At 45.5% G+C, this 24,772-nt stretch overlaps 1 protein-coding gene across 6 annotated transcripts; it reads left to right on the top strand.

Moving 5' to 3' along the window:
- The first annotated feature begins 964 nt into the window (after positions 1-964).
- LOC125721832 (uncharacterized) lies at positions 965-17,523 on the top strand. Of its 6 annotated transcripts, XM_048997954.1 has the most exons (7): positions 965-1,469; positions 4,719-4,786; positions 5,135-5,422; positions 5,681-5,719; positions 7,706-7,768; positions 8,699-9,467; positions 16,436-17,523. In XM_048997954.1, exons 1-6 carry the CDS (start codon positions 1,366-1,368, stop codon positions 8,848-8,850), a joined length of 714 nt encoding a protein of 237 aa, XP_048853911.1. In that variant the 5' UTR covers positions 965-1,365; the 3' UTR covers positions 8,851-9,467; positions 16,436-17,523. The 6 variants fall into 6 exon arrangements, 4 of the variants coding, with proteins under 4 accessions (XP_048853911.1, XP_048853912.1, XP_048853913.1 ...); XM_048997955.1 differs by lacking the exons at positions 5,135-5,422; positions 5,681-5,719; positions 7,706-7,768; positions 8,699-9,467 and adding exons at positions 12,432-12,719; positions 12,972-13,010; positions 14,941-15,001 and having other exon boundaries at positions 15,531-17,523; XM_048997956.1 differs by lacking the exons at positions 5,681-5,719; positions 7,706-7,768; positions 8,699-9,467 and adding exons at positions 12,972-13,010; positions 14,941-15,001 and having other exon boundaries at positions 15,531-17,523.
- Positions 17,524-24,772: the final 7,249 nt, after the last annotated feature.

Genomic DNA, 24,772 nt, shown 5'->3' with positions numbered 1-24,772 from the left:
ATTCCATTTCTTAAAAAAACCCACTCTAAATCCCTCGGACACTTGCAGCTACCAACCAGTATCGCTTCTTTCCTTCCTTTCAAAAATCCTCGAACGTACAGTCTACAACCAGCTTTCTCTCTATCTCTCTCAGAACAACCTCCAGGATCCTAATCAGTCTGGCTTTAAAGCAGCTCACTCTACAGAGACTGCCCTCTTAGCAGTCACTGAGAAGCTACATGCTGCCAGATCAGCCAAACTGTCATCTGTCCTCATCCTTCTTGACCTATCAGCAGCATTTGACACGGTGAACCACAAGACTCTCCTGTCCATCCTTAGGAGTCTTGGCATTGGTGGCTTGGCCTTTGCTGCGCTCCCTCCACTGGCTTCCTGTAGCTGCCCGCATCAGATTCAAAACACTGATGCTCGCATACAAAGCCAAAAATTCTCTGGCACCATCCTACCTAAAGGACCTCATCACACCCCGCACTGCACCACGATCTCTCCGATCCTCCAGCACTGCTCGACTGGTCCCACCTCCCCTCAAGGCACAAGGAAGACACACATCTCGGCTCTTCTCTGTCCTGGCACCTAATTGGTGGAATGAACTCCCCCTAGATGTTCGAACAGCTGAATCCTTGAATGTCTTCAAGCGACAACTCAAAACATTCCTTTTTCAGAAATACCTGACGTAGTACTTCTGTATTCTTACTCTGCTCTTTTTCTGGTGTGTGTGTTTAAAAAAAAAAACAAACTGCACTTTCTCAACGGAGTTTTCAGACAGATGGTATTCATAGCCTGGGTCCTTATTGAGCTAGCATCGGAAATTCATCACAGAGTCTAAAAGCACTTATGTAAGTCGCTCTGGCTAAGGGCGTCTGCCAAATACTGTAAATGTAAATGTAAATGTAGATCAAGTGGTGCTTTCCAGTTGTTAAAACCAGTAAAAACCGGTTCATTTGCATACTGACAGTGACTGCTCTGTGTTGCTGGGCGGAGTATGAGAGGGGGATCTCTTCCGCGTGCTGTGTGAGCCTGCTAACAAAGCCTCATCCGGTGGATTTTTTCAGCTACTATAATAAATCCTGTCCATATTCAGTTTGTGAGTAATCTATTATTTTCTTTCTCAACTTCTAACAGTTTGATTTAAGGGGGCTTTGCCCCCGCTTGTCCCATCGTAGAGCCGGCTCTGGGCAACAGTGAGAATTAGTTCCATTACGTTACATTAGCAGCAGTAATTGGTAGCAGGAGAACGCAGGGGAAAACTTGAAAGCGGAGAGTTTGTGCTGCTGGACTACAGGGAGCCAGTAGTGTGCAACAGCGAGGCCCGGATCGGAGACTTATTGGGGCTACGGGCGCCGGGACGGTGGTCCCCGGCCGCTAATCATGCCCAGGTTTGCCGGCGCCGATCCGAGCTCCCGCGGTGATGGTGTGAGCCGGGCGGCCGCGGAGCGAGAGCAGATCTACAGCACAGAGCACCACGGTCGAAAGTAAGTTTCTACTTTTCCGTTCTTGTATGTCAGCCGGTATTATGCCGAATTCTGCACCCCTGCCGTGACATGCAACCCGTGTCGGATGATATCTATAGGAAAAATTCTATGTTGAAATGAATAATTGCAACTAGAACATTAAGTTAAGTTTCTACATTATATCCAGATTTGACACCGCGGTGAAGTTGGTTTTATGTTCGATATTCGCTACATTTACTGGCATCTAAACTGCAATATCTTCGGGATCATGACGGTAATTAGGGCCAGAGGAATTCACTGAACTTTGTTTGATGTCGATCGTAATAACTTGTAGGTATGTGACGAATCCCGCATTCAGCGGCGGTGTTATTTTCTGTGCTCCTGCTGTTAACGAACTGTTGTCAGGCAGAGGGGTATCTCAGGAAAAGCGGAATTACAATTGGTTCGTGTTGGGTATTCCACGATTTCGAAATTTTCAATTTGGTTATGTTTTTCATGTTGATCGATTTCTTTAAACTTGTACGACAAATTCAGCGGCCAAACACTACCTTGTGAAATATAGGTGACTATTCTAAGGTAAGTTGAGATCATTAAACTATGTTACAACTATAAATTGACGAAGTTGCATAGAGATCTAACGATCGGAAACGAAGAATTTGGCTCCGGTCAAATGTTGTCTCCGAGTATGCTTGATCTTATTGCTGAATAACTTACCTGTCATTCCAATGTCATAAGACTGTTACTTTGTTTCTTGAGCTTTAAAAACTGATTGACTTTTGTCTATGATAATAAGTTTTAGAGAATTTCTGAAGTTGATGCCACAGTTAATACACAGTTTAGATATCTTGGATTATTAAGTTTAATAGAGTTTCTGCAGTTGATGCCAGGATTTACCTGATTTCTGATTCCGGGGATGTTTCCATTGTGGTAAGGTCATGCAGAAACACAGCTTTCTAGCAATGAATCAATTAAAATCAATTCATAGAAAGTGGTATTGACTATATTGCTACATGTTAGCTTATCTTTTCAACTATCTAGTTATGGAAATATTCGAACACGATTTTTTTATGTCCAAACTTAGGGAATAATTGGGCCATTTATTTGTTAATTACCTTATTAATTAACTAATGAAGCTATAATCAGCTGATAAAAGGAAGTCTTGTCTATGTGGAAACTACACTTTTAGATGATAATCTAATACTAGTCATTTTTTCTTTCAGTCATTGTCAGTTTTGGGGAATTTCTGAAGGGCTTCAATATCAATTGTGCATGTCACGACAAAGCAATAAGCTTAATAACGGGGTCGTGCTAATTAATTAATTAAAACTATAATTAACTGAGAAAATATTATGAATCAATTAGTTTTCATAAAAGGATAATATATTGTAACTGTCCTGAAAAATTCACTTTAAAATATCGAGTAACAAAAAAGTTCTGATAATTTTTCTGTCATTTTAAGCAATTCGCGATCAGTTTTCACACAAAACAAAATGAAAAACAATAGACTTTTAATTGCCGTACAAATCAACAATAAAATTAGTGTAACTTTTTTTCTTTCTCATCTGATTTTCAAAATCTTGGTGTATTTATTTAGCTCTTTCCAAGCCCAAAATTTTTTGAACATTTTATTTTTTTTGTCACATACCTAATTTAATAAATTTTTAAACCAATTTATCCAACTTCAATATTGGCTCAGGGTTATAGCTGCTGTTCTGAAAAACGGTTCCCCCTTCGAATCGAAGTAAAGAGATGTGCGCTCTTTCGTGACTGGAACTTCTTGCGTCCGGGTGTTTGCGGTCGCACTAAGCAGATTGTGTGTAATTCAGACAAATCCATGACTGTACTGCAGTGATGGTGTGAGCAGGGCGCCGTGGTGAAGTAACCGAACTGAACTGAGGAGGCACGTAGAATGAACGGCACCTGGATGCCAGATATTCCAGATGAGGCCGGCGGGAGTGAGAGAACAGAAACGCTCTTCGCCTCGAATCACAGTTAGCGTTCACCATGAAACAGACCCCTCCCCTTTTAGATTTTTTTAATTAATAATGTTTATTTACGTAGTAACTAAAAAGTGTTTAGCGAATCAAAACCACCTTATATTGAAGTTGGGTTGAAGTCAGGTGACTGTGGAGACCAGGCCATCTGCCACCCTCACCGTCACTCTCCTTTGACTAATCAGTCAGACACAGTCTGGAGGTGTCTGACTGACTGATTAATTTCTGAGACACTTGTTGATGTTGAAACTTGCCTGCCCCGATGGGAGGAATGACGTTGAATCGCTTTTTATTCTGTGTAAAACTAAAGATTGATTTTATGATGAATTTAAAGCGGTCTTACTGGCTGGTACATTGAGACCTCTCAGAGCAGATTTTCTGCCTCGTCTCGTAATTAATGATAAATCTTTTATTTGCCATTGGCACAAGTACAGCTACATTGCAATGCTTCTCTTCACCTACCTCATCTTGTACTCTATAGCTTGGGGGGTGAAGTGCAGGGTCTGCTAATGTGCGGCACCTCTGGGGTTGAGGGTTAAGGGCCTTGCTTAAGGGCCCACAGACATGTGATGGTTATGCCAAGGCCAGGTCTCAAACCAACGACCTTCTGATCACGGGCACAGAGGCTTAGCCCACTGAGCTACACGCCGCCAAAATCTACAGGATCGTCCCATGTTGTAAAATAAAAAACTGTGACCCATTTTGATCCCACATGGGAGGTGATTTTGTCTCGTATTATCAGACCTGGTGATCGATCCTGGGGAGGTGGGGGCATCTTGTTCCTCATTTCTTGAGGCTGGTGAATGAGCCAATAAAATCCCTCATCCTCTACTATGCAAAAAGCCAATGTAATCTTCTGTTATTGTAGTAGTTCTGTACTCAGCTCTGGTGCTGCTAACGTTCACTATTTATAAAGTTCACATGTCAGTCAACAATATCAGCCCATATTGATCCATCGGACAGATACCAATATATCTTGATTTATAACAAATACTGACATGTTAAACGATGTACCGTACGTCCATAGCTGTCAGTGTTTTGCTAGTTTCTAAGAACGGATTTATAATCAAGTCAGTGATCAAGACTTGATATTAACTTGGGTTATAAATACACATTATTACTGTTGGTCAGGATGAGATTTTCATAATGTTTAAATGTTAGAGGTCAGACCCTGAGGATGGAGACTGCAGACAGGGAATCTCAGTTTTTAATATTGTTAATGTCCTTTATACGTGTCAGTCCTGACCTCTATCATCTCGATCTTCTCTGGCTGCAGGTGGGTGGTCAGACTTCTGCTCCTCTGCCTTGTACCCCATCGCCCTGCTGCCTTCGGCACTGACTTATGTGAGTAGACGCCTCATACTGACTCTGTGGGCTAATTAGCTGTATATGTTAATTCTGATTTGTTTTATGAATTATATGGTGGTGTGAGTGTCTGACATGGGTGTCGCCTGTAAAATCCCCCCCATTATAAGGGGCAGTCGGGTCTCTCACTGTGTTCCTGTAACTTAGCTGCCTGGTTATGCTGTAGCTGCTCTGTGTGATGATACTGATTGTGCTGAATTTAAGCTGTGATACGTAATTAGGACAAAGACCCCAGGCATAATGAATGGGCCAATCAGTGTGGAGGGCTAGAATTATGGGTAATTATAATACTGATATTTTAATGACTTTGTTCTGTATGTTAATCAGTTGTAGATGTTTCTCCTGGAAAGACTGTCACACTGCCCTGTGATGGACCTGCAGTTAATGACACCAATGAAGTGCAGGTGTTGTGGGAGTTTGAAGGCATGACTGTCTCTTCGTTTAAAAATGGGACTTTGTGTGAACATCCTGACTTTGTAAATCGGACTCGGCTTGGATCCATCCAACAGAACAATTTCTCTTTGGTCATTAATGGTGCTCGACTCCAGGATGCAGGGTGGTATAAGTGCCTGATCAATGGAGCAATAACGCAGTGGAATCACCTTTCTGTTGGAGGTAAGTAAACCCTCTGACCGGCCACCTCAGACCTCAGGAGACCCCGTCTCTGTGGGGCAAAACCTCCTCAAGCTCAGCCTGCCTCCCTGCCCTGTTGAGCAGAGCCCTCACCCAGAAGATGAGAGCAGTAGGGACCCCCCTCTGCAGCTCCTCTCTCCTCCCAGGCCCCCTGGTCATCTTGTGTTTCACACACACTGCTCTAGCTCTGAGACTCAGACTCAGACCGACTCTGCTGTTTGTGTTCCTGTGTGTCTGTAGGAGGCCGGAAGCAAAGGGATGCAGAGACCCCATCTAAAGGTTTGTGCAGGTTTACTTTACTCTGTTTTACTCTGTAATTGAGGCAGTTCTCATGCTGAAATCAGGCCTGTTGGACATGATGCACCCATTAATAGGCCTGGGGCCTGAATTATGTTATAGATGCGTTGTCCCCGCTCTGTGATTTTACATGACCTACCACTTCATGACTGAGTTGCTGTTGTTGCCAGTTGCTTCCACTTTGTTATAATACCACTAACAGTTGACCGTGGAATATTTAGTAGTGAGGAAATTCCACAAATGTACTTATTGCACAGCTGGCATCCAATCACCGTACCACGCTTAAATTCCCTGAGCTCCCAAAAATGACCCATTCTTTCGTAAATGTTGGTAGAAGCAGTCTGCATGCCTAGATGCTTGGTTTTAAACACCTGTGGCTATGGAAGTGATTGGAACACCTAAATTCAATGATTTGGAGGGGTGTCCCAATACTTTTGGCAACATAGTGTATATCCACATAAATACCCTACAGTCATGGCAGTGCGATACGGCATAATGTCGTTCTTCAAGTGACACCATAAATGGAAGGATTAGAAGAAAAGGAGTTTTCAGGGACCAGCAAGATTATTTTTAGATTTGTACTCGGTCACTGTTTGTCTATTCTATATACCTTGTTGCTACTGTATATACAGAAGAATTTCCTCTTGGCATTGATGAACTTTATCTTCCTCTTTTGACCATGATGATGACTGACTTATGTGGCTTATGAGCCGATTTAGGCTCCCAAGACTCATTCTTCTACTATAATGTTCTGATGTCGGTCCAGCATTAGAGACCAGCCGCTCAAACTCAGGCTGTACTGGTTCACATACCGGCTCTGACTACGGTTGGCTTCTGGCAACAGGCACCTATCAGAGGGACCTAGCAGACAGATCAGCCAAATCCCACCCAAACCTCAGCTCCTCCATGCCTTCTGTGCTGGATGGAGTAACCAGACTGGCATGGTGCTACATCGTGTTTCCCTACACTTTGGGTGAACAGGCAAATGTAAAAACTAAGTGCTGTGATTTCCATGCTAATCCTATCAGGGCAACTGTCTGCACTTTCATTGCTATAAGGGCAACTAGTGCTAATGAAGCTTTGTCAATTAAAAGCCATTTAATTCTATTAATGCACAAGTGATCTGTGATGCCGACGTGACATTGACACACACAGTAGCTCTGTGGCCTGGGTTTCCTCATGATCTATTCATTTTGAATCTCCTGTAACACATCGGTGTCTCCCGAATGCTATGACACAGAACTGCATAATAGGGAATCCCCTATTTTAGATGTGGGTTTGTCTCAACAATTAGTCACACTGGCCCTGTGTGCAGCAAGTAGTTTCCTTCCCTATATTGTCAGATCTGACCACCTTTATTTTCCGGGTGTTTTGTAGCGCTTACAGACTTCACTGCAGTGGCGACGTCTTGCCAATCAACACACGTTTTCTTGTGTGTGATCCCTGTACTTAGGCCCCCAAATATAACATTTTGTCGTGCCTTTACCTCTGACAGGAGGACCTCTAACTCTCACTGTACAAAATTTCTCTCATTTTTTTATTTACAGTCTCCATCATTGGACTTTCCTAAAAAGGTTCGATCTGCGTATTACCTGAGCATGCAGTTCATTCGCATTGACTGTTCATGGTTTTTTGTGGGAGGCTACTGGGCAGGATCTCAGGCTTAAACACGTACGCACATTTATACGATAGCTACCCAAGGGGAGACTGCGTATATATTTGCGTGCATCAGGTTTGATAATAAACCTGAAATTTCTTCCGCATGCCAATTTCTGTTCGTTTTTTTTTTTTTTTAATTTTGTACATGGCATGTCAGTGCTGACATCATGACTCAGCATAGCGGGACAGTGAATAAGTGTCTGTGTGTAATATGCTAATGCATCACCAGTGCATGGAGATGATGACTGTGTTACTGTTTATTTTGTTCAGAATCTGCTGATTTTGTTTCTCTTTTCCATCCCCAACCAGAGAGACTTGTTTGCAAACCGTATGAAGACAAAGACAAAGAAGTTCCTGGTGAAAACCCTCCAGGTGAGTTTATATCCTGTGTGATAAACATGCTTCTGCCCCAGAGTGAATCCTACATTCTCTGATCCTTCAGTTACGAGTGATGCCAGTTGGTTAATGACTAACGCGGGATCAGAGGGGACACAGCGCTGTGCAGAACCTCCCCCTCCCTCATGTCCCACGTCACACGCAATTCCATTACCACACCCTCATAAGTACAGAACCTAAACTTAACAGAACAGCATGGAAGACGTAATACCTGAAGGTATTATGAAGAAGGAAGTACCGCCTATTGCTGGTTGCTTATGGCGTTATGAGCCCTGAGTGTGCATCGGTCAGAATGCATCAGTCCGTTGTTCCACCAGCCTTTATTAACAACAGCAACTTGCTTTCGTGGGTATATACATGTGGTTGGCTCTTTGGACGTGCTCGCTTCCTAAACTGAACAAGCTGCACTCATTTTGACAACGAGCTACAGATACCGCAGGGGGCAAAAACTACAGTTCCACAGTTGTTTAATGACTAACGCGGGATCAGAGGGGACACAGGGCTGTGTAGAGCGAGCGGCTCTTTGCAGGCTGAGGGTGAAGATGTCAGTGTCATGCTGGCTGTGCAGAGCCGCCCAGTACCTGCAGTTTACAGCAGACAGTCACCACACTGTGGGCCTCCTGTGTTATTAGACATTATAGAGAATGTTTAGTACTGTGATTTATTGGGTGTTCAGGGGGCAGTGGGCAGGATGGTTAAGGGTGTGGTTCTGAGTGACATGGGGCCCTGCTGTTGTACCATTGAGTGAGGTCCTTAACAGTCAGGGGTCAGACAGAAAGCTGCTCTTGTTTGGGCTGTTGGCTCAGTGATGTGACTCTGCTGGCTGTTTCACCAAGACCTGAGACTGATTGAAGGTGTTATGTTCAAATGGAAATGTATTTACAATTATTTCTCTTCATCCTGCAGAGACCCCTTCAAGTGGACACCTAGTAAAGTGGATTGTTGTGATTGTTGTGATTGTTGTGATTGTTGTGATTGTTGTGATTATGGCATTTGCTAACAGGCTGCCCGTAAGAGGGAACCAGCTATGCATTAGACTGATGAACCGAGAGGAATGAAGTGCAGGCCGATTGGACACCGTCTCCTGGAGAATTCCCGCTTAATAATGAAGTGGTGCTGAATGAGTCTGACCTGTGACAGTAATATTACATGCAAACCACTGTTTCACAGTTCAAGCTGATGAACCTTGGCATTATCGTCCCGGAATATGCCCGTGCCGTCAGGAAAGAAAGTCCATTGATGAGAACCTGGCCGTTCAGTAGATTCAGGTGCTCAGCTGACTTCACTTTATTGCTGTGACTTTTTTTTTTGGCCAGTCATTGTATAAAAATACTTGTTCCAGAAAAATCCAGTGAGACCAGTAGTTTATACTTGACCTAAAATTCATAAACGTTTTGACAATCCACCAGGCCGCCCGACTGTATCTGGGAATCGGTCTATAACTGAGCCACTTTCTCAGTTTCCTGATTATCACGTCTGACGTTTCACATAATTTGAATGATTTTAAAGTGCATTCAGTTGTGTTTTTATGCACAATGAATGTAACAAAGTCTCCATATGAGTATTCCACATGAAGCAGGATTAAACGCATTAGAGTTTAGTGATGGGCTCACCTATGGTACCCAATTATGCCAATCTGTGTATGGGTGAACTTGAAGAGGATTTTATTTATTTAGTTTTTTTTTCCAATATTTAAAGGTGCGGTACCTATACATTGAGATCTTTTTCATGTGGAGTGGCTCAGAAGACCATGTGAAGCTGTTCCATGATTATGTTAATGCTACCTTGCCCTCTATTCATTTAGCATTAAACGTTAATGATAATGTTCTATCATTTCTCTATGTGTTGGTGGAAGAGCAGCATCCATGGTGTTTCCACTCGTATGTTGACTGCATATCTGACAAAGCATTTGTCTGGCAGTTCAGCTTTAACCTGCAGCAGATGTATTATCCTCCTTGTCGTCTGTGTTATGAATGTCGTCTTGATGTGACATTCGTCTGTGTTGATTTTATTGTCCTATTGTATCATTCTCTCTGTTGTCACTTTATTTATTTATTTATATATATATTTATATTTTATATATATATTTTTTTTTTATTAGTTTTTATTTTTTATGGAATATTATGTAATACCATGTGAATGTAATGTTTAGCACAATGCTGTTGAAGGCCAAAGAATATAATTGGTCCTGTAGCTAAGCAACATGTGGCCAGGTACGACTGCTACTGTTCATGATTGAAGAAACACCTGAGATCTCACAGTAATTTATGGCATCTTGCCGGAGTCGAGAGCGCGCGAGTGCACCAGCGAGCGAGCGGTGATGGTGTGAGCAGAGCGAACACAGATCAAACAGCAGCGGCCGGATGTATAGCAGAGAGCACCACGGTCGAGGGTGAGTGTCTGCTTTTTCATTCCTGTATGTCAGCCGGTATTATGTACCAATACTACCTATCGAGCCTTTCCGCGCACCTGCAGCTCCACTTTGTCACGACGTGTTGGGCACAGTTGTACTGTAATGTTACGTGTTCCAGTGTTTCTTAAGCAGCTATTTAAGTGTTAATGGGAGTTCTGTTTATAATCACCGTTTTGTCTTGTCGTATTGTCTTGTCGCAGACCAGCGCTTTTACTTCTCTGGTGACTGGAGCTTCTTGTCGAAACTTTTTTTTATATTTCGGCATGAGATAAATAACGTTGCCATCCGATCTCCGTAACACCAGTTATGAAACGGCTTTGTAGCCCAGATTCCGCGGCATGCCGCAGCGAGCCGCTGTCTTGGGCCCTGGTCACGTGACGTGTTGGTAAAAAGATTTGCAGAAACTTATGCGTCCTCCGCCGCGATGAGCGCTGCGCTGCATTGGGGTGTTTGCAGTCGCACTAAGCAAATAGGATTTCCAAGAATCACTTGAAGAGACACTGAACGCGGTGAGGAAACGAGCAGGGCCCTGGTCATGTGTGGTTTTGCTAAGAAGATTTGCGGTAACATGTCAGTTCTGGTTGAGAGCCAAGCAAAAGTGAGAGAGAACAAACTCTGTTCTTGGGCTAGGGGGATATTTTTATATAAATAGACATATTTTCCTGCACTAAAACTGCAAGTGCTAGACCGACAAAACTTGATAGGATGATGTGAATTACTACCCACTACTCAGATCATCCGACCCAACCCTGTCAGCCGTAGCGCCCCCCCCCCCAACACGTTTCGGTCAATATCTCCTGCCCAATTTGTCCTACAATCGAAATTCTTTTTTTCTGCAGATACAGACAGCCTTGCCCTACCAACTTGACGTTTGGACTCTGAAGTTCCGCCTAATTAGATTTTTTGCTAATTTGCATAATTTACAAATCCTACTTTTGCCTTAAGTTCCTATACCGTCTGACGACTAACTCTGACTAACTTCGCCCTGCCTTAGCCTACCTTTAACCAAAATATGAAATCCTGCCTCCCTACACCATTTGATATAAGGCTGGCCGCATTTCGTCAATAGGGGGCGCTACAACTAAAAACTACCAATATCTCCTGACTGCCGTGACTAATGCAACTGAAATTTGGCAGATATGTACTACTACCAAGCCTGAGATCAGCCATGTATAATGACAGTCATTAGTCATAAAATCCTTGCCACCATCGCCAATCAAAATCAAGCAGCATTTTGACAGGCCTTTGGCTATTGTTAAGCCTGTCAATCTGAACCAAAACGGGCTGGTACATTTGTCTCCAGACCCTTAGCCTACCCTGCTAAGGACACCCCAATCGGCCACATGGGGGCGCTACAGCGACAGGTTTTGCATTTCTGCTTATTTCACCTGAACTGTTACGGATAAAATTGAGATTTGTTACACAGCCAATGCACTGGCTCATGGCAAATTCAATGCCATACAGAACTTCGTCCTACCTCTTTCCCCCTTTGCCTATTTTGTAGGAGTCTAAAAACATGACTTTTTGTTAACCTCCTTGGATTTTCACCCAACCTGCATAAATATGGTATCATTCAAGAAGACAGGCTTAATAAATCATTATTTAAAAAATCCTAACCTACATCTTGATTTATAACAAATACCGACATGTTAAACGATATAGCGTACGTCCATAGCTGTTAGTGTTTAAATGTTAGAGGTCAGACCCTGAGGATGGAGACTGCAGACAGGGAATCTCAGTTTTTATATTGTTAATGTCCTTTATACGCGTCAGTCCTGACCTCTATCATCTCGATCTTCTCTGGCTGCAGGTGGGTGGTCAGACTTCTGCTCCTCTGCCTTGGACCCCATCACCCTGCTGTCTTCGGCACTGACTTATGTGAGTATACGCCTGACACTGACTCTGTGGGCTAATTAGCTGTATATGTTAATTCTGATCTGTTTTATGAATTATATGATGGTGTGAGTGTCTGACATGGGTGTCGCCTGTAAAATCCCCCCCGTTATAGGGGGCAGTCGGGTCTCTCACTGTGTTCCTGTAACTTAGCTGCCTGGTTATGCTGTAGCTGCTCTGTGTGATGATACTGATTGTGCTAAATTTAAGCTGTGGAGCGTAATTAGGACAAAGACCCCAGGCATAATGAATGGGCCAATCAGTGTGGAGGGCTGGAATTACGGATAATTATAATACTGATATTTTAATGACTTTGTTCTGTATGTTAATCAGTTGTAGATGTTTCTCCTGGAAAGACTGTCACACTGCCCTGCGATGGACCTGCAGTTAATGACACCAATCAAGTGGAGGTGTTGTGGGAGTCTAAAGGCATGACTGTCTCTTCGTTTAAAAATGGGACTTTGTGTGAACATCCTGACTTTGTAAATCGGACTCAGCTTGGATCCATCCAACAGAATAATTTCTCTTTGCTCATTAATGACGCCAGACTGCAGGATGCAGGGTGGTATAAGTGTCTGATCAATGGAGCAGTAACGCAGTGGAATCACCTTTCTGTTGGAGGTAAGTAAACCCTCTGACCGGCCACCTCAGACCTCAGGAGACCCCGTCCCTGTAGGGGAAAGCCTCCTCAAGCTCAGCCTGCCTCCCTGCCCTGCTTGAGCAGAGCCCTCACCCAGAAGATGAGCAGTAGGGACCCCCCTCTGCAGCTCCTCTCTCTTCCCAGGCCCCCTTGGTCATCTTGTGTTTCACACACACTGCTGTAGCTCTGAGACTCAGACTGACTCTGCTGTTTGTGTTCCTGTGTGTCTGTAGGAGGCCGGAAGCAAAGGGCTGCAGAGACCCCATCTAAAGGTTTGTGCAGGTTTACTTTACTCTGTTTTACTCTGTAATTGAGGCAGTCCTCATGCTGAAATCAGGCCTGTTGCACATGATGCACCAATTAATAGGCCTGGGGCCTGAATTATGTTATAGATGCGTTGTCCCCGCTCTGATTTTACATGACCTACCACTTCATGACTGAGCTGCTGTTGTTGCCAGTTGCTTCCACTTTGTCATAATACCACTAACAGTTGACTGTGGAATATTTAGTAGTGAGGAAATTTCACAAATGTACTTATTGCACAGCTGGCATCCAATCACCGTACCACGCTTAAATTCCCTGAGCTCCCAAAAATGACCCATTCTTTCGTAAATGTTGGTAGAAGCAGTCTGCATGCCTAGATGCTTGGTTTTAAACACCTGTGGCTATGGAAGTGATTGGAACACCTGAATTCAATGATTTGGAGGGGTGTCCCAATACTTTTGGCAACATAATGTATATCCACATAAATACCCTACAGTCATGGCAGTGCGATACGGCATAATGTCGTTCTTCAAGTGACACCATAAATGGAAGGATTAGAAGAGAAGGAGTTTTCAGGGACCAGCAAGATTATTTTTAGATTTGTACTCGGTCACTGTTTGTCTATTCTATATACCTTGTTGCTACTGTATATACAGAAGAATTTCCTCTTGGAATTGATGAACTTTAACTTCCTCTTTTGACCATGATGATGACTGACTTATGTGGCTTATGAGCCGATTTAGGCTCCCAAGACTCATTCTTCTACTATAATGTTCTGATGTCGGTCCAGCATTAGAGACCAGCTGCTCAAACTTCAGGCTGTACTGGTTCACATACAGGCTACGGTTGGCTTTCTGGCAACAGGCACCTACCAGAGGGACCTAGCAGACAGATCAGCCAAATCCCACCCAAACCTCAGCTCCTCCATGCCTTCTGTGCTGGATGGAGTAACCAGACTGGCATGGTGCTACATCGTGTTTCCCTACACTTTGGGTGAACAGGCAAATGTAAAAACTAAGTGCTGTGATTTCCATGCTAATGCTATCAGGGCAACTGTCTGCACTCTCATTGCTATAAGGGCAACTAGTGCTAATGAAGCTTTGTCAATTAAAAGCCATTTAATTCTATTAATGCACAAGTGATCTGTGATGCCGACGTGACATTGACACATACAGTAGCTCTGTGGCCTGGGTTTCCTCATGATCTATTCATTTTGAATCTCTGTAGCACATCGGTGTCTCCCGAATGCTATGACACAGAACTGCATAATAGGGAATCCCCTATTTTAGATGTCGGTTTGTCTCAACAATTAGTCACACTGGCCCTGTGTGCAGCAAGTAGTTTCCTTCCCTATATTGTCAGATCTGACCACCTTTATTTTCCGGGTGTTTTGTAGAGCTTACAGACTTCACTGCAGTGGCCACGTCTTGCCAATCAACACACGTTTTCTTGTGTGTGATCCCTGTACTTAGGCCCCGAAATATAACATTTTGTCGTGCCTTTACCTCTGACAGGAGGACCTCTAACTCTCACTGTACAAAATTTCTCTCATTTTTTTATTTACAGTCTCCATCATTGGACTTTCCTAAAAAGGTTCGATCTGCGTATTACCTGAGCATGCAGTTCATTCGCATTGACTGTTCATGGTTTTTTGTGGGAGGCTACTGGGCAGGATCTCAGGCTTAAACACGTACGCACATTTATACGATAGCTACCCAAGGGGAGACTGCGTATATATTTGCGTGCATCAGGTTTGATAATAAACCTGAAATTTATTCCGCATGCCAATTTCTGGTCTTAGTGGGCATAGTGGGACAGTGAATGTGTGTCTGTGTGTAATATGCTAATGCATCACCAGTGCATGGAGATGATGACTGTGTTACTGTTTATTTTGTTCAGAACCAGCTGATTTTGTTTCTCTCTTCCATCCCCAACCAGAGACTTGTTTGCAAACCATATGAAGACAAAGACAAAGAAGTTCCTGATGAAAACCCTCCAGGTGAGTTTGTACCCTGTGTGATAAACATGCTTCTGCCCCAGAGTGAATCCTGCATTCTCTGATCCTTCAGTTACGAGTGATGCCAGTTGTTTAATGACTAACGCGGGATCAGAGGGGACACAGGGCTGTGTAGAGCGAGCGGCTCTTTGCAGGCTGAGGGTGAAGATGTCAGTGTCATGCTGGCTGTGCAGAGCCGCCCAGTACCTGCAGTTTACAGCAGACAGTCACCACACTGTGGGCCTCCTGTGTTATTAGACATTATAGAGAATGTTTAGTACTGTGTTTTATTGGGTGTTCAGGGGGCAGTGGGCAGGATGGTTAAGGGTGTGGTTCTGAGTGACATGGGGCCCTGCTGTTGTACCATTGAGTGAGGTCCTTAACAGTCAGGGGTCAGACAGAAAGCTGCTCTTGTTTGGGCTGTTGGCTCAGTGATGTGACTCTGCTGGCTGTTTCACCAAGACCTGAGACTGATTGAAGGTGTTATGTTCAAATGGAAATGTATTTACAATTATTTCTCTTCATCCTGCAGAGACTCCTTCAAGTGGACACCTAGTAAAGTGGATTGTTGTGATTGTTGTGATTGCTGTGATTCCTGTGATTGCTGTGATTATGGCATTTGCTAACAGGCTGCCCGTAAGAGGGAACCAGCTATGCATTAGACTGATGAACCGAGAGGAATGAAGTGCAGGCCGATCGGACACCGTCTCCTGGAGAATTCCCGCTTAATGAAGTGATGCTGAATGAGTCTGACCTGTGACAGTAATATTACATGCAAACCACTGTTACACAGTTCAAGCTGATGAACCTTGGCATTATCGTCCCGGAATATGCCCGTGCCGTCAGGAAAGAAAGTCCATTGATGAGAACCTGGCCGTTCAGTAGATTCAGGTGCTCAGCTGACTTCACTTTATTGCTGTGACTTTTTTTTTGGCCAGCCAGTGTATGTAAATACTTGTCCACTGCATTAATGTATTTTGGCTGAACCACTACGTTGCTTTGGTTTATCGATAGCTCATTGATTCATTGTCAGCCTGACTTCTTTATTGCTGTGACTTTTTTTTTTTTTTTGGCCAGTCATTGTATAAAAATACTTGTTCCAGAAAAATCCAGTGAGACCAGTAGTTTATACTTGACCTAAAATTCATAAACGTTTTGACAATCCACCAGGCCGCCCGACTGTATCTGGGAATCGGTCTATAACTGAGCCACTTTCTCAGTTTCCTGATTATCACGTCTGACGTTTCACATAATTTGAATGATTTTAAAGTGCATTCAGTTGTGTTTTTATGCACAATGAATGTAACAAAGTCTCCATATGAGTATTCCACATGAAGCAGGATTAAACGCATTAGAGTTTAGTGATGGGCTCACCTATGGTACCCAATTATGCCAATCTGTGTATGGGTGAACTTGAAGAGGATTTTATTTATTTAGTTTTTTTTTCAATATTTAAAGGTGCGGTACCTATACATTGAGATCTTTTTCATGTGGAGTGGCTCAGAAGACCATGTGAAGCTGTTCCATGATTATGTTAATGCTACCTTGCCCTCTATTCATTTAGCATTAAACGTTAATGATAATGTTCTGTCATTTCTCTATGTGTTGGTGGAAGAGCAGCATCCATGGTGTTTCCACTCGTGTATGTTGGCTGCATATCTGACAAAGCATTTGTCTGGCAGTTCAGCTTTAACCTGCAGCAGATGTATTATCCTCCTTGTCGTCCGACTGTGTTATAAATGTCGTCTTGATGTGACATTCGTCTGTGTTGATTTTATTGTAGTCCTATTATATCATTCTCTCTTGTCACTGTATTTTTTATTATTTTTATTGTTAGTTTTTATTTTTTATGGAATATTATGGAATACCATGTGAATGTAATGATTAGCACAATGCTGTAGAGATGTAACACAATAAGTGTTTCTGCACCTGATGTTAGACTATGTGCCTTATATGGGCAGTGGTGGCTTAATGGTTACACTTGTCATTGAAAAAGTGCTGCTTCAGATTCCTGACCAGCAAGGCACCACTGAGGTACCCTGAGCAAGGTACCGCCCCCCCCAACCACTGCTCCCCAGGGCTGAATTAGCTGCCCCCTGCTATGTCACATATGGGTTAAATGCAGAGGACACATTTCGTTGTTGTGTACTGCATACTGTGGTGTGTCAGCAATGACCACCGATCACCAAATTCATGAATATGTGCCTTATCGCTGTGTTGAAGGCCAAAGAATATAATTGGTCCTGTAGCTAAGCAACATGTGGCCAGGTACGACTGCTACTATTCATGATTGAAGAAACACCTGAGATCTCACAGTAATTTAGGGCGTCTTGCCTGCGTCTCCAGTCTTATGTCTGGTTATGGCTGGTTTTGATGCTTGATGCCAATATCTTGATAACACATATGACAAGTGTGTAAAAATCAGTGTAACTGACCATGGGACACAGTCATGCAGGGTATCTGGTTTTGGATGTAACCTACATGAATGTAATAAAAGACTGACTGTGGAATTCTACACAAGTGACTTCCGATTCCTGATTTGTCTTAAGAGGATTAACTACATTATCTCTAAAGTACCGTAAGGGGTACATTAGTAAACGGTGTCATTTCATTGCTCACCATTTGTGAATTCAGATGCCATCATTCCCTGCCCTGAAATCTGCCAATATTATATTTTGCCTTTTTATTTTCAAGAGTGAATTTAAAAACTTGATCATATAGAGGTGCGACCAGGCTGATAATCACCTGTCTGATTTGTGAATTTTTGACAGTCCACAGATTATCTGCCAGTGATGGATAAGTGCGTGAGGCAGGAGGGGTTAGACAATCGTCTCGACACTGGAAGCCACACTGTCTGTCATATTAAAAATGCTTTTGTGTTCGACAAACATTGATTTGATCAAATGTATTTTAGCACAATTGTTTATTTTTGCACATTTCACTTCATTGAGCTCTATGGCTTAAGTGCAATAGCAGATTTAATCCCTATTTATATTTACATTTAAGTTTTACATTTAACATTTATATTTAACATTTACATTTAATGTTTATATATAGACGTACCATTTATATTTACATATGATTCTTGATACATATGATACAATTTTGAGCAGCAAAATCATCTGATAATTCACAACACCATTGACTTCTAGCTAAATGTCAGAAAATTGCACTAAATGTTGAAAAAGTGGCAAGTACAAAAAAGTTTGCTACCTTTACAAACGGCGCCCCATATGAATGAGCCTTGATTAGTGTAAGAGTAATTTGGTGTTGAGGGGGAAGAGGGTCTGCTTTGTTGGGGCTCGCGGATGGAGCGCGGGGGTGAGATGAGGTGACGGAGGAAATAAAAGGAGAGAGTTGGCGCGGGAGAGGGGAGAAGAAAAGCAGCGGGAAATGCGTAGCGCTGAGCGGAGCTATATATGTTCTTGTTATTTTAGATCAGGGGAGTAAATATATATATATATATACATCCATATACAGTCTCCGGCCTCATTCCTAAATAAACCTCGAAGCCTAACGAACCCCAGTCAAGAAAAGAGCGTCACACTGGTGGCAGCGGCGGTCGGTTTCGTGGTTGTATTTTATTTTCGCCGTTTTGTGGATCCGCTCGAGTCTCGCCTATATTTCTTGCATACCCATCGATTCCCACGAGTTCGACAAGGAAAACTAAACGCTGCTCAGTTGCGTGTTTTCGCCCCGGTTGCCTTAACGAGATGCAACAGGACATACCGGATAACGAGGCGGCAGTGCCCGCAGCGCCGCAACAGCCCCAGCCGCTGCAGCAACAAGCCGGCGCAGACTACCGCTCGCAGGTACCGTTTCGAATCGACCTTCCTTCTCCTTTCACGGGAGACGGGACGGAGCCCTTCAGTGCCTGGATTCGGCGATTCGAGGTAGCGCTTGATGTTTTTCAAATCCATTCCGATAGGGCTAAGCTGCTCGGTGCTAAGCTCACCGGCTCTGCCTTTTCATACTGGCATAGCTTGCCACCTGATGTTAAGGACAATTATGAGCTAGCGAAAACTAGTTTAGCTGCTGTTTTTGGACGGCTGCCTTTCCTGACTACGTTTCAGGCGCATCTTAATGCAAGGCCCCGTAAACTGCAGGAACCTTTGGAGGTCTACGCTGCCGATTTAACTAACTTGGTAGCGGAGGCTTTTCCTCAATATGGCCGCGAGGCCCAGAGCTGTGAAGTTTTCCGCCGTTTTGTCTCGGGGTTAGAGCCGGCGCTGCAGTTAAAAATTCATGAGCATGGTGCTTTAACGTTGGAGGCTGCGCTTAAAGTGGCTACGCAATGCGAACGCGCGCGTATGGCTCTTAATATGACCTCCCCGGCCCCGGTACTGCCGGCTGACTTACAGTTACACGTTGGTTCTGTTACTGTCCCGGCTTTGGACGTGCCTAGCGCTCTCACTGACCTCAGAACGGAACTTCGTGATCTTAGGCAATTTTGCATGAACCAGAGGGATAGCGCGGTGGACAGGCTCTCACAGCAGGTTGCTGACCTCCAGCAAGGCATTGCCAGCCTTTCATGTGTTTCTAACCACTCTTGTGCTGTGTTTGAGCATGCCTCCCCTAGCAGGCACCAGCCGTCATGGAAGAACCATCAGCGTGACTTTGACGGTGCCAGCCTACCACATCACTCCTCCGTTCGGGGACGACTCCCGTCCAGGGAGACCTGCTGTCAGCTGTGCGGTGGCCCATCTCCTGCATCGCCCACCTACCGTCGGATTGAGCCAGGTCACGCACCTCCTCTCAGTCACGCCTCTTCGCCGCGTAGACGGCATGACTCTGGCCCCCGTGAGGACGAACACCGGCGCAGTTTTGAGCAGGTTTCCTGCCTTCCTGACTGACGCCGTCCAGTTCGCACCTCACCTCATTCATCCCCCTGGGGCCATCGCCCCTTAACTGCACGGTATACTGGTGGCAGAGTTGAGGGCCGGCAGTCAGCTTCACATTCCCCTGACACATGGTACAAACGACACAGGTCCCATTCGTCTCCCTCTCCCCCTCCACGGCACCATTCTGCCCAGGCCAACCACTGCTACCCAACACGTCGGGTACATTTCTCTCCGTCACGCCACCTTGATAACTCCACACACACACACACTCAGGGAAACTCATAGAGGCTAGCATTGTGGACCGAATGCTAGCATCTGATGTTGACCAGGTCCATGCAGATTTTCCAACTGTCGCCAAGAGCGAACTGCCGACACCATTCATTTCAGTCACAATCGCAGGCATAGCATTCCATGCTCTGTTGGACACCGGCTCAGGCTTATCTCTTGTTACACATGACTGCTTGAAGACCATACCTTCCTTAGCCTCACAGCCCATAGCCAAGCCATGTCTCATTGCTTCTTCCGTTACCGGTCATTTCCTGGATATGGTGGGTACGGTCACTGCCCCGTTACGGCTGGGTGGTCTGACCCTTACCCATGTATTTCATGTTGTGCGTGCCTCATGCCACCCTGTAATTATAGGTTGGGACTTTTTCAGTCAGCATGAAGCAACCGTCTCGGTGCCTGACGCACACCTCAAGTTATATGATACAGTTGTGTCCTTTGTGTCGCCCCAACAGCTCATTCCAATTCAATGCTCGGCTGTCATCGCCCATGGTATCACGGTGCCCCCTTTGTCGGAAATGGTAGTTTCAGTGTCAGTGATTAGTGACAGCCTGGCGACCCCTCAGTATGATTCTTATGTGGGGATCCTCGAACCTCAGCTTGCACCGACCACGACACTTGTGGTCGCTCGAACGTTAACATCCGTCACCCAAGGCCAGGGTATGGTCAGGGTAGTAAACCCCTCCCCGGCACCAGTTTCCTTGGCTCAAAACTGCCCTCTGGGGCTAGTATTCTCCATCACTGGCCGCCCACAGGATGAGTACACGCTGGTTTCAGCAGTTGATACTCAGGAGGCTCCTCATAACCCCCCACCACGGGTGGATCTGAATAAGACATGCCTTGAGGTTGAGGAAAGATCTCAACTGGAGGCTTTACTGGCCAAATATGCTGATATTTTTAGTGCCCATCCTTACGATTATGGTCGTACAGACTTGGTCCACCACAAAATTGATACTGGTACTGCTTCACCTATTAAGCTACGGCCGTATCGTACATCCCCAGGCACCCAGACTTTCCTTCAACAGGAGACACAGAAGCTCTTGGAGCAAGGTGTTATTGAAGAGTCTAATAGCCCGTGGTCCGCCCCAGTCGTACTAGTGCGGAAGAAAGATGGCACATACCGTTTCTGTGTGGACTATCGTTGCCTGAACGCGGTCACTATTAAAGACTCGCATCCTCTTCCACGTGTTGATGACACGCTGGATCGTGTAGCTGGTGCACGAATTTTTAGCACCATTGATCTGACAGCTGGCTATTGGCAAATACCTCTTGACCCCAAGGATAAGGAAAAAACGGCTTTTTCGACGGGCACTGGTTTATTCCAGTTTCAAGTTATGCCTATGGGGATTTCTAATGCTCCTCCGAGCTTTCAGAGGCTTATGGAGTTGGTGCTGCGTGGTTTGCACTGGAGCATTTGTCTGATTTATTTGGACGATATAATCGTCTACAGTGTCAGCTTTGATGAACACCTCAAGCACCTCCAGGAAGTCTTTGAACGATTTCGCACTGCGGGTCTGAAGCTTAAGCCATCTAAGTGTTGTTTGGCGCGCTCCTCCGTCACATTTTTGGGACATCGCGTGTCCAGTGCCGGAGTGGAGCCTGACCCCTCTAACACACACAAAGTGTCCACATGGCCAGTTCCTCACTCTGCCACCCACGTACGGGCGTTTCTGGGTCTCTGCTCTTACTACAGACGGTTCATCAAAGATTACGCTCATATTGCAGAACCCTTACATCACTTGACCCGTAAAGGGGTACCATTTGTATGGTGTGACAGGGCTGAGGAGGCTTTCCGGTCCCTGAAAGGGGCCCTGACGTCCCCACCTGTCATGGCTTTCCCGGATCTCTCAATACCATTCATTCTACATACGGATGCTTCCCATCATGCAATAGGCTCGGTCTTATGTCAGGTCATTGGCAGCACAGAACATATCATCTCTTACGCCAGCCATGTACTCTCGGCCTCGGAGCGTAAATGGTCCACGTTCGACAGGGAGCTCTATGCAGTCCTGTGGTCTGTGCGGCACTTCCGTCACTATTTGGCTTATCATCCTTTTACAATTGTGACGGATCATAAGCCACTAGTTGGGCTAAAAAAAATTCCCCTAGATCACGACCCCACGGGCAGGCGAGCACGCTGGGCTGTGGAACTTGACCTATGATTGGGCAATTGTCCATCGTGCTGGTTCGAAACACCTTAACGCCGATGCTATGTCCCGCCGCCCTGCAGAGGTCCCCTTTGACATACCTTGTTCCCCGGATGCTTCCCACCCGACTTCCATTACAGTCGCCACTCAGACTTCTGCAGATTTTTCTACACTACAGCCGGGGGCTACACTGGTCGAGCCCATTGTCACCACGACCACACCTACTTCTCTGGGTTGTACATTGCCGTACGCCACTGCAAGCTTGGTGCAGATACACAGTGATCTGGAGTTGGGCAAACACCAACGAGATGATCCAGACCTGGCGGTTGTGGTTGCCTGGTTGGAAAATGGCACGAGACCCCCCCTGTGGCGTCTGCGAGCTGCTTCCCCGACATTGCGGAAACTGTGGTCGCAGTTTCCTCGTCTTTCTCTGTGTGATGGAATTTTATGCAGGCATCTCTATCGTCCATCTGGGCGTGCCGTCTGCCACCAGGGGGTTATACCGCGAGCCCTTGTTCCCAAGGTCCTATACCTGGTGCACGGTCATCCAGCGTCCGGTCATTTTAGTTATGCGAAATCGATTGACAAGGCAACGCGTTCCTTCTATTGGCCCTACATGTCATCTGACGTGGCTCGTCACTGCCAGTGCTGCGCAGCTTGTCAGTCCCGGCGTTCCCCAGTCCCTCGCTTGCAAGCCCCCCTTGTCTCCATTTCTCCAACCCACCCATTTCAGATTGTCGCCGCTGACCTAACAGAGCTACCGGTGTCCTCAAAAGGGTACCACTACGTGTTAGTCATGCTTGATCTCTACACGAAGTTTGTCAACCTGTATGCCCTGAAAGATCAAACGGCGATCACCGTGGCTCGTTGCATATTTGACCACTACCTTCCCCAACATGGGGTCCCAGAAGCTTTACATTCAGACCAGGGTCGTCAGTTCGAATCAGACCTCATAAAGCACCTCTGTAGCTTAATGTCCATCACAAAACTTCGGACATCTCCTTATCACGCGCAGTGTGATGGGGCGGTGGAGCGGCAGAACCGTGTGCTGAAGGATGAGCTATCGAAGTACCTTTTTGACTCCGGTAGGGATTGGGATGAACATTTACCCCAGGTAGCGCTGGCCTACAACACCACAACTCATTCATCCACAGGCTTTACTCCATTCTATCTGGCTCATGGCCGAGAGGCAAGGGTCCCTATTGATGCTTTTCAGACACACAGTCCCTTGACCGCTGCCACACCTGGCACCCTTGCGGCATACGTGTCCTCTCTTCGTCGCCGTTTAAGCCAGGCTTATCGTGCAGCTTCAGCATTTAGGGATAAGGCTCAGGCCTCTCAACAGCAGCACTATGACCGACACATGAGGTACGCCCCATACAAGGCAGGGGATCTAGTGTTGGTTGATGATCCGGCGCATCGTCGCAACAAGCTTGCACCCCGCTGGGTTGGACCCTATGTAGTGTTACACGCCATATCAGTCAGGGATGGACTACCCCCTGTTAATTTCCAAATTCGGAATCCCTCTCAGCCAAACAGCAAACCAAAGATTTTACATTACAACCGTCTTAAACCTTATCACACTGGCCCCAACTCTGTTCCTTCTGCTGACCCCCTCCCTACATTCACGTTAACCAGTCAGCCTGTTAAGTCAGGGCTTCATTGCCCTTTGTGGCCTGTGCCCTACCCCCGGTCACCACAATTGCCTACATCCCATCTATCGTCAGAGGGTACAACGATCCAAAACTCTTCCCCCATTGCTACACCAGACGCACATGGCCCTGGCCTGTCATCTGTTGCGCCACCTCCCTGCCTGATGCCGCCAGTACACCCCACGGGACCACACGAGGCCCCTGGATTGGACCCTGTACCTGACATATTTGCACCACCCCCGCATGCAACAGAAGTGTCGTCGGAGGGCGGGAACCTGATGTCTGCATCGCAGTCCTCGTTGACTCTTCCTCGCCGGAAGACCCGCCTGCCGGGCCACCTTCGTGATTTCCAGCTTTATTGATGGACCTCAATACTCCGGACTGTGTTCTATCTGACTGTTTTGGAATTATATTTGGGGATTTCGCTTTGTCCATACTTTACCCCAGGGGAACGACACCACAGCCCTGGTTTTGGCTGATTCCTGTCAGGCTGTTCTAGGAGTGCCAATACGGAAGTTCCTTGTACTGTCGCTACTTTATCCCTCTTGTCCTCCTTGGGTGAATGCATCTGTTGCAATGTTAGTTCTCTCCCTTGATTGTAATTTATTTATTTTTTTATATTTTTTTTTTTTTGAAATGAGGACATTTCTTTTTTGGGAAGGAGAGTATATGTAAGAGTAATTTGGTGTTGAGGGGGAAGAGGGTCTGCTTTGTTGGGGCTCGCGGATGGAGCGCGGGGGTGAGATGAGGTGACGGAGGAAATAAAAGGAGAGAGTTGGCGCAGGAGAGGGGAGAAGAAAAGCAGCGGGAAATGCGTAGCGCTGAGCGGAGCTATATATGTTCTTGTTA

This window comes from Brienomyrus brachyistius, unplaced genomic scaffold, assembly GCF_023856365.1.
Source record: "Brienomyrus brachyistius isolate T26 unplaced genomic scaffold, BBRACH_0.4 scaffold35, whole genome shotgun sequence".
Classification (NCBI taxonomy): Eukaryota; Metazoa; Chordata; class Actinopteri; order Osteoglossiformes; family Mormyridae; genus Brienomyrus; species Brienomyrus brachyistius.
The sequence above is the reverse complement of the archived record's forward strand: the minus strand, read 5'-3'. Positions and strand labels throughout refer to the sequence as shown.

What these genes read in the sequence shown, in the direction of transcription:
- LOC125721832 (XM_048997954.1), top strand. Translation starts at nt 1,366, where the DNA reads ATGCCCAGGTTTGCCGGCGCCGATCCGAGCTCCCGCGGTGATGGTGTG. An exon ending in ACAGAGCACCACGGTCGAAA is followed by an intron (nt 1,470 to 4,718) that starts GTAAGTTTCTAC and finishes CTCTGGCTGCAG; the next exon opens with GTGGGTGGTCAGACTTCTGC. An exon ending in TCCTGGTGAAAACCCTCCAG is followed by an intron (nt 7,769 to 8,698) that starts GTGAGTTTATAT and finishes TTCATCCTGCAG; the next exon opens with AGACCCCTTCAAGTGGACAC.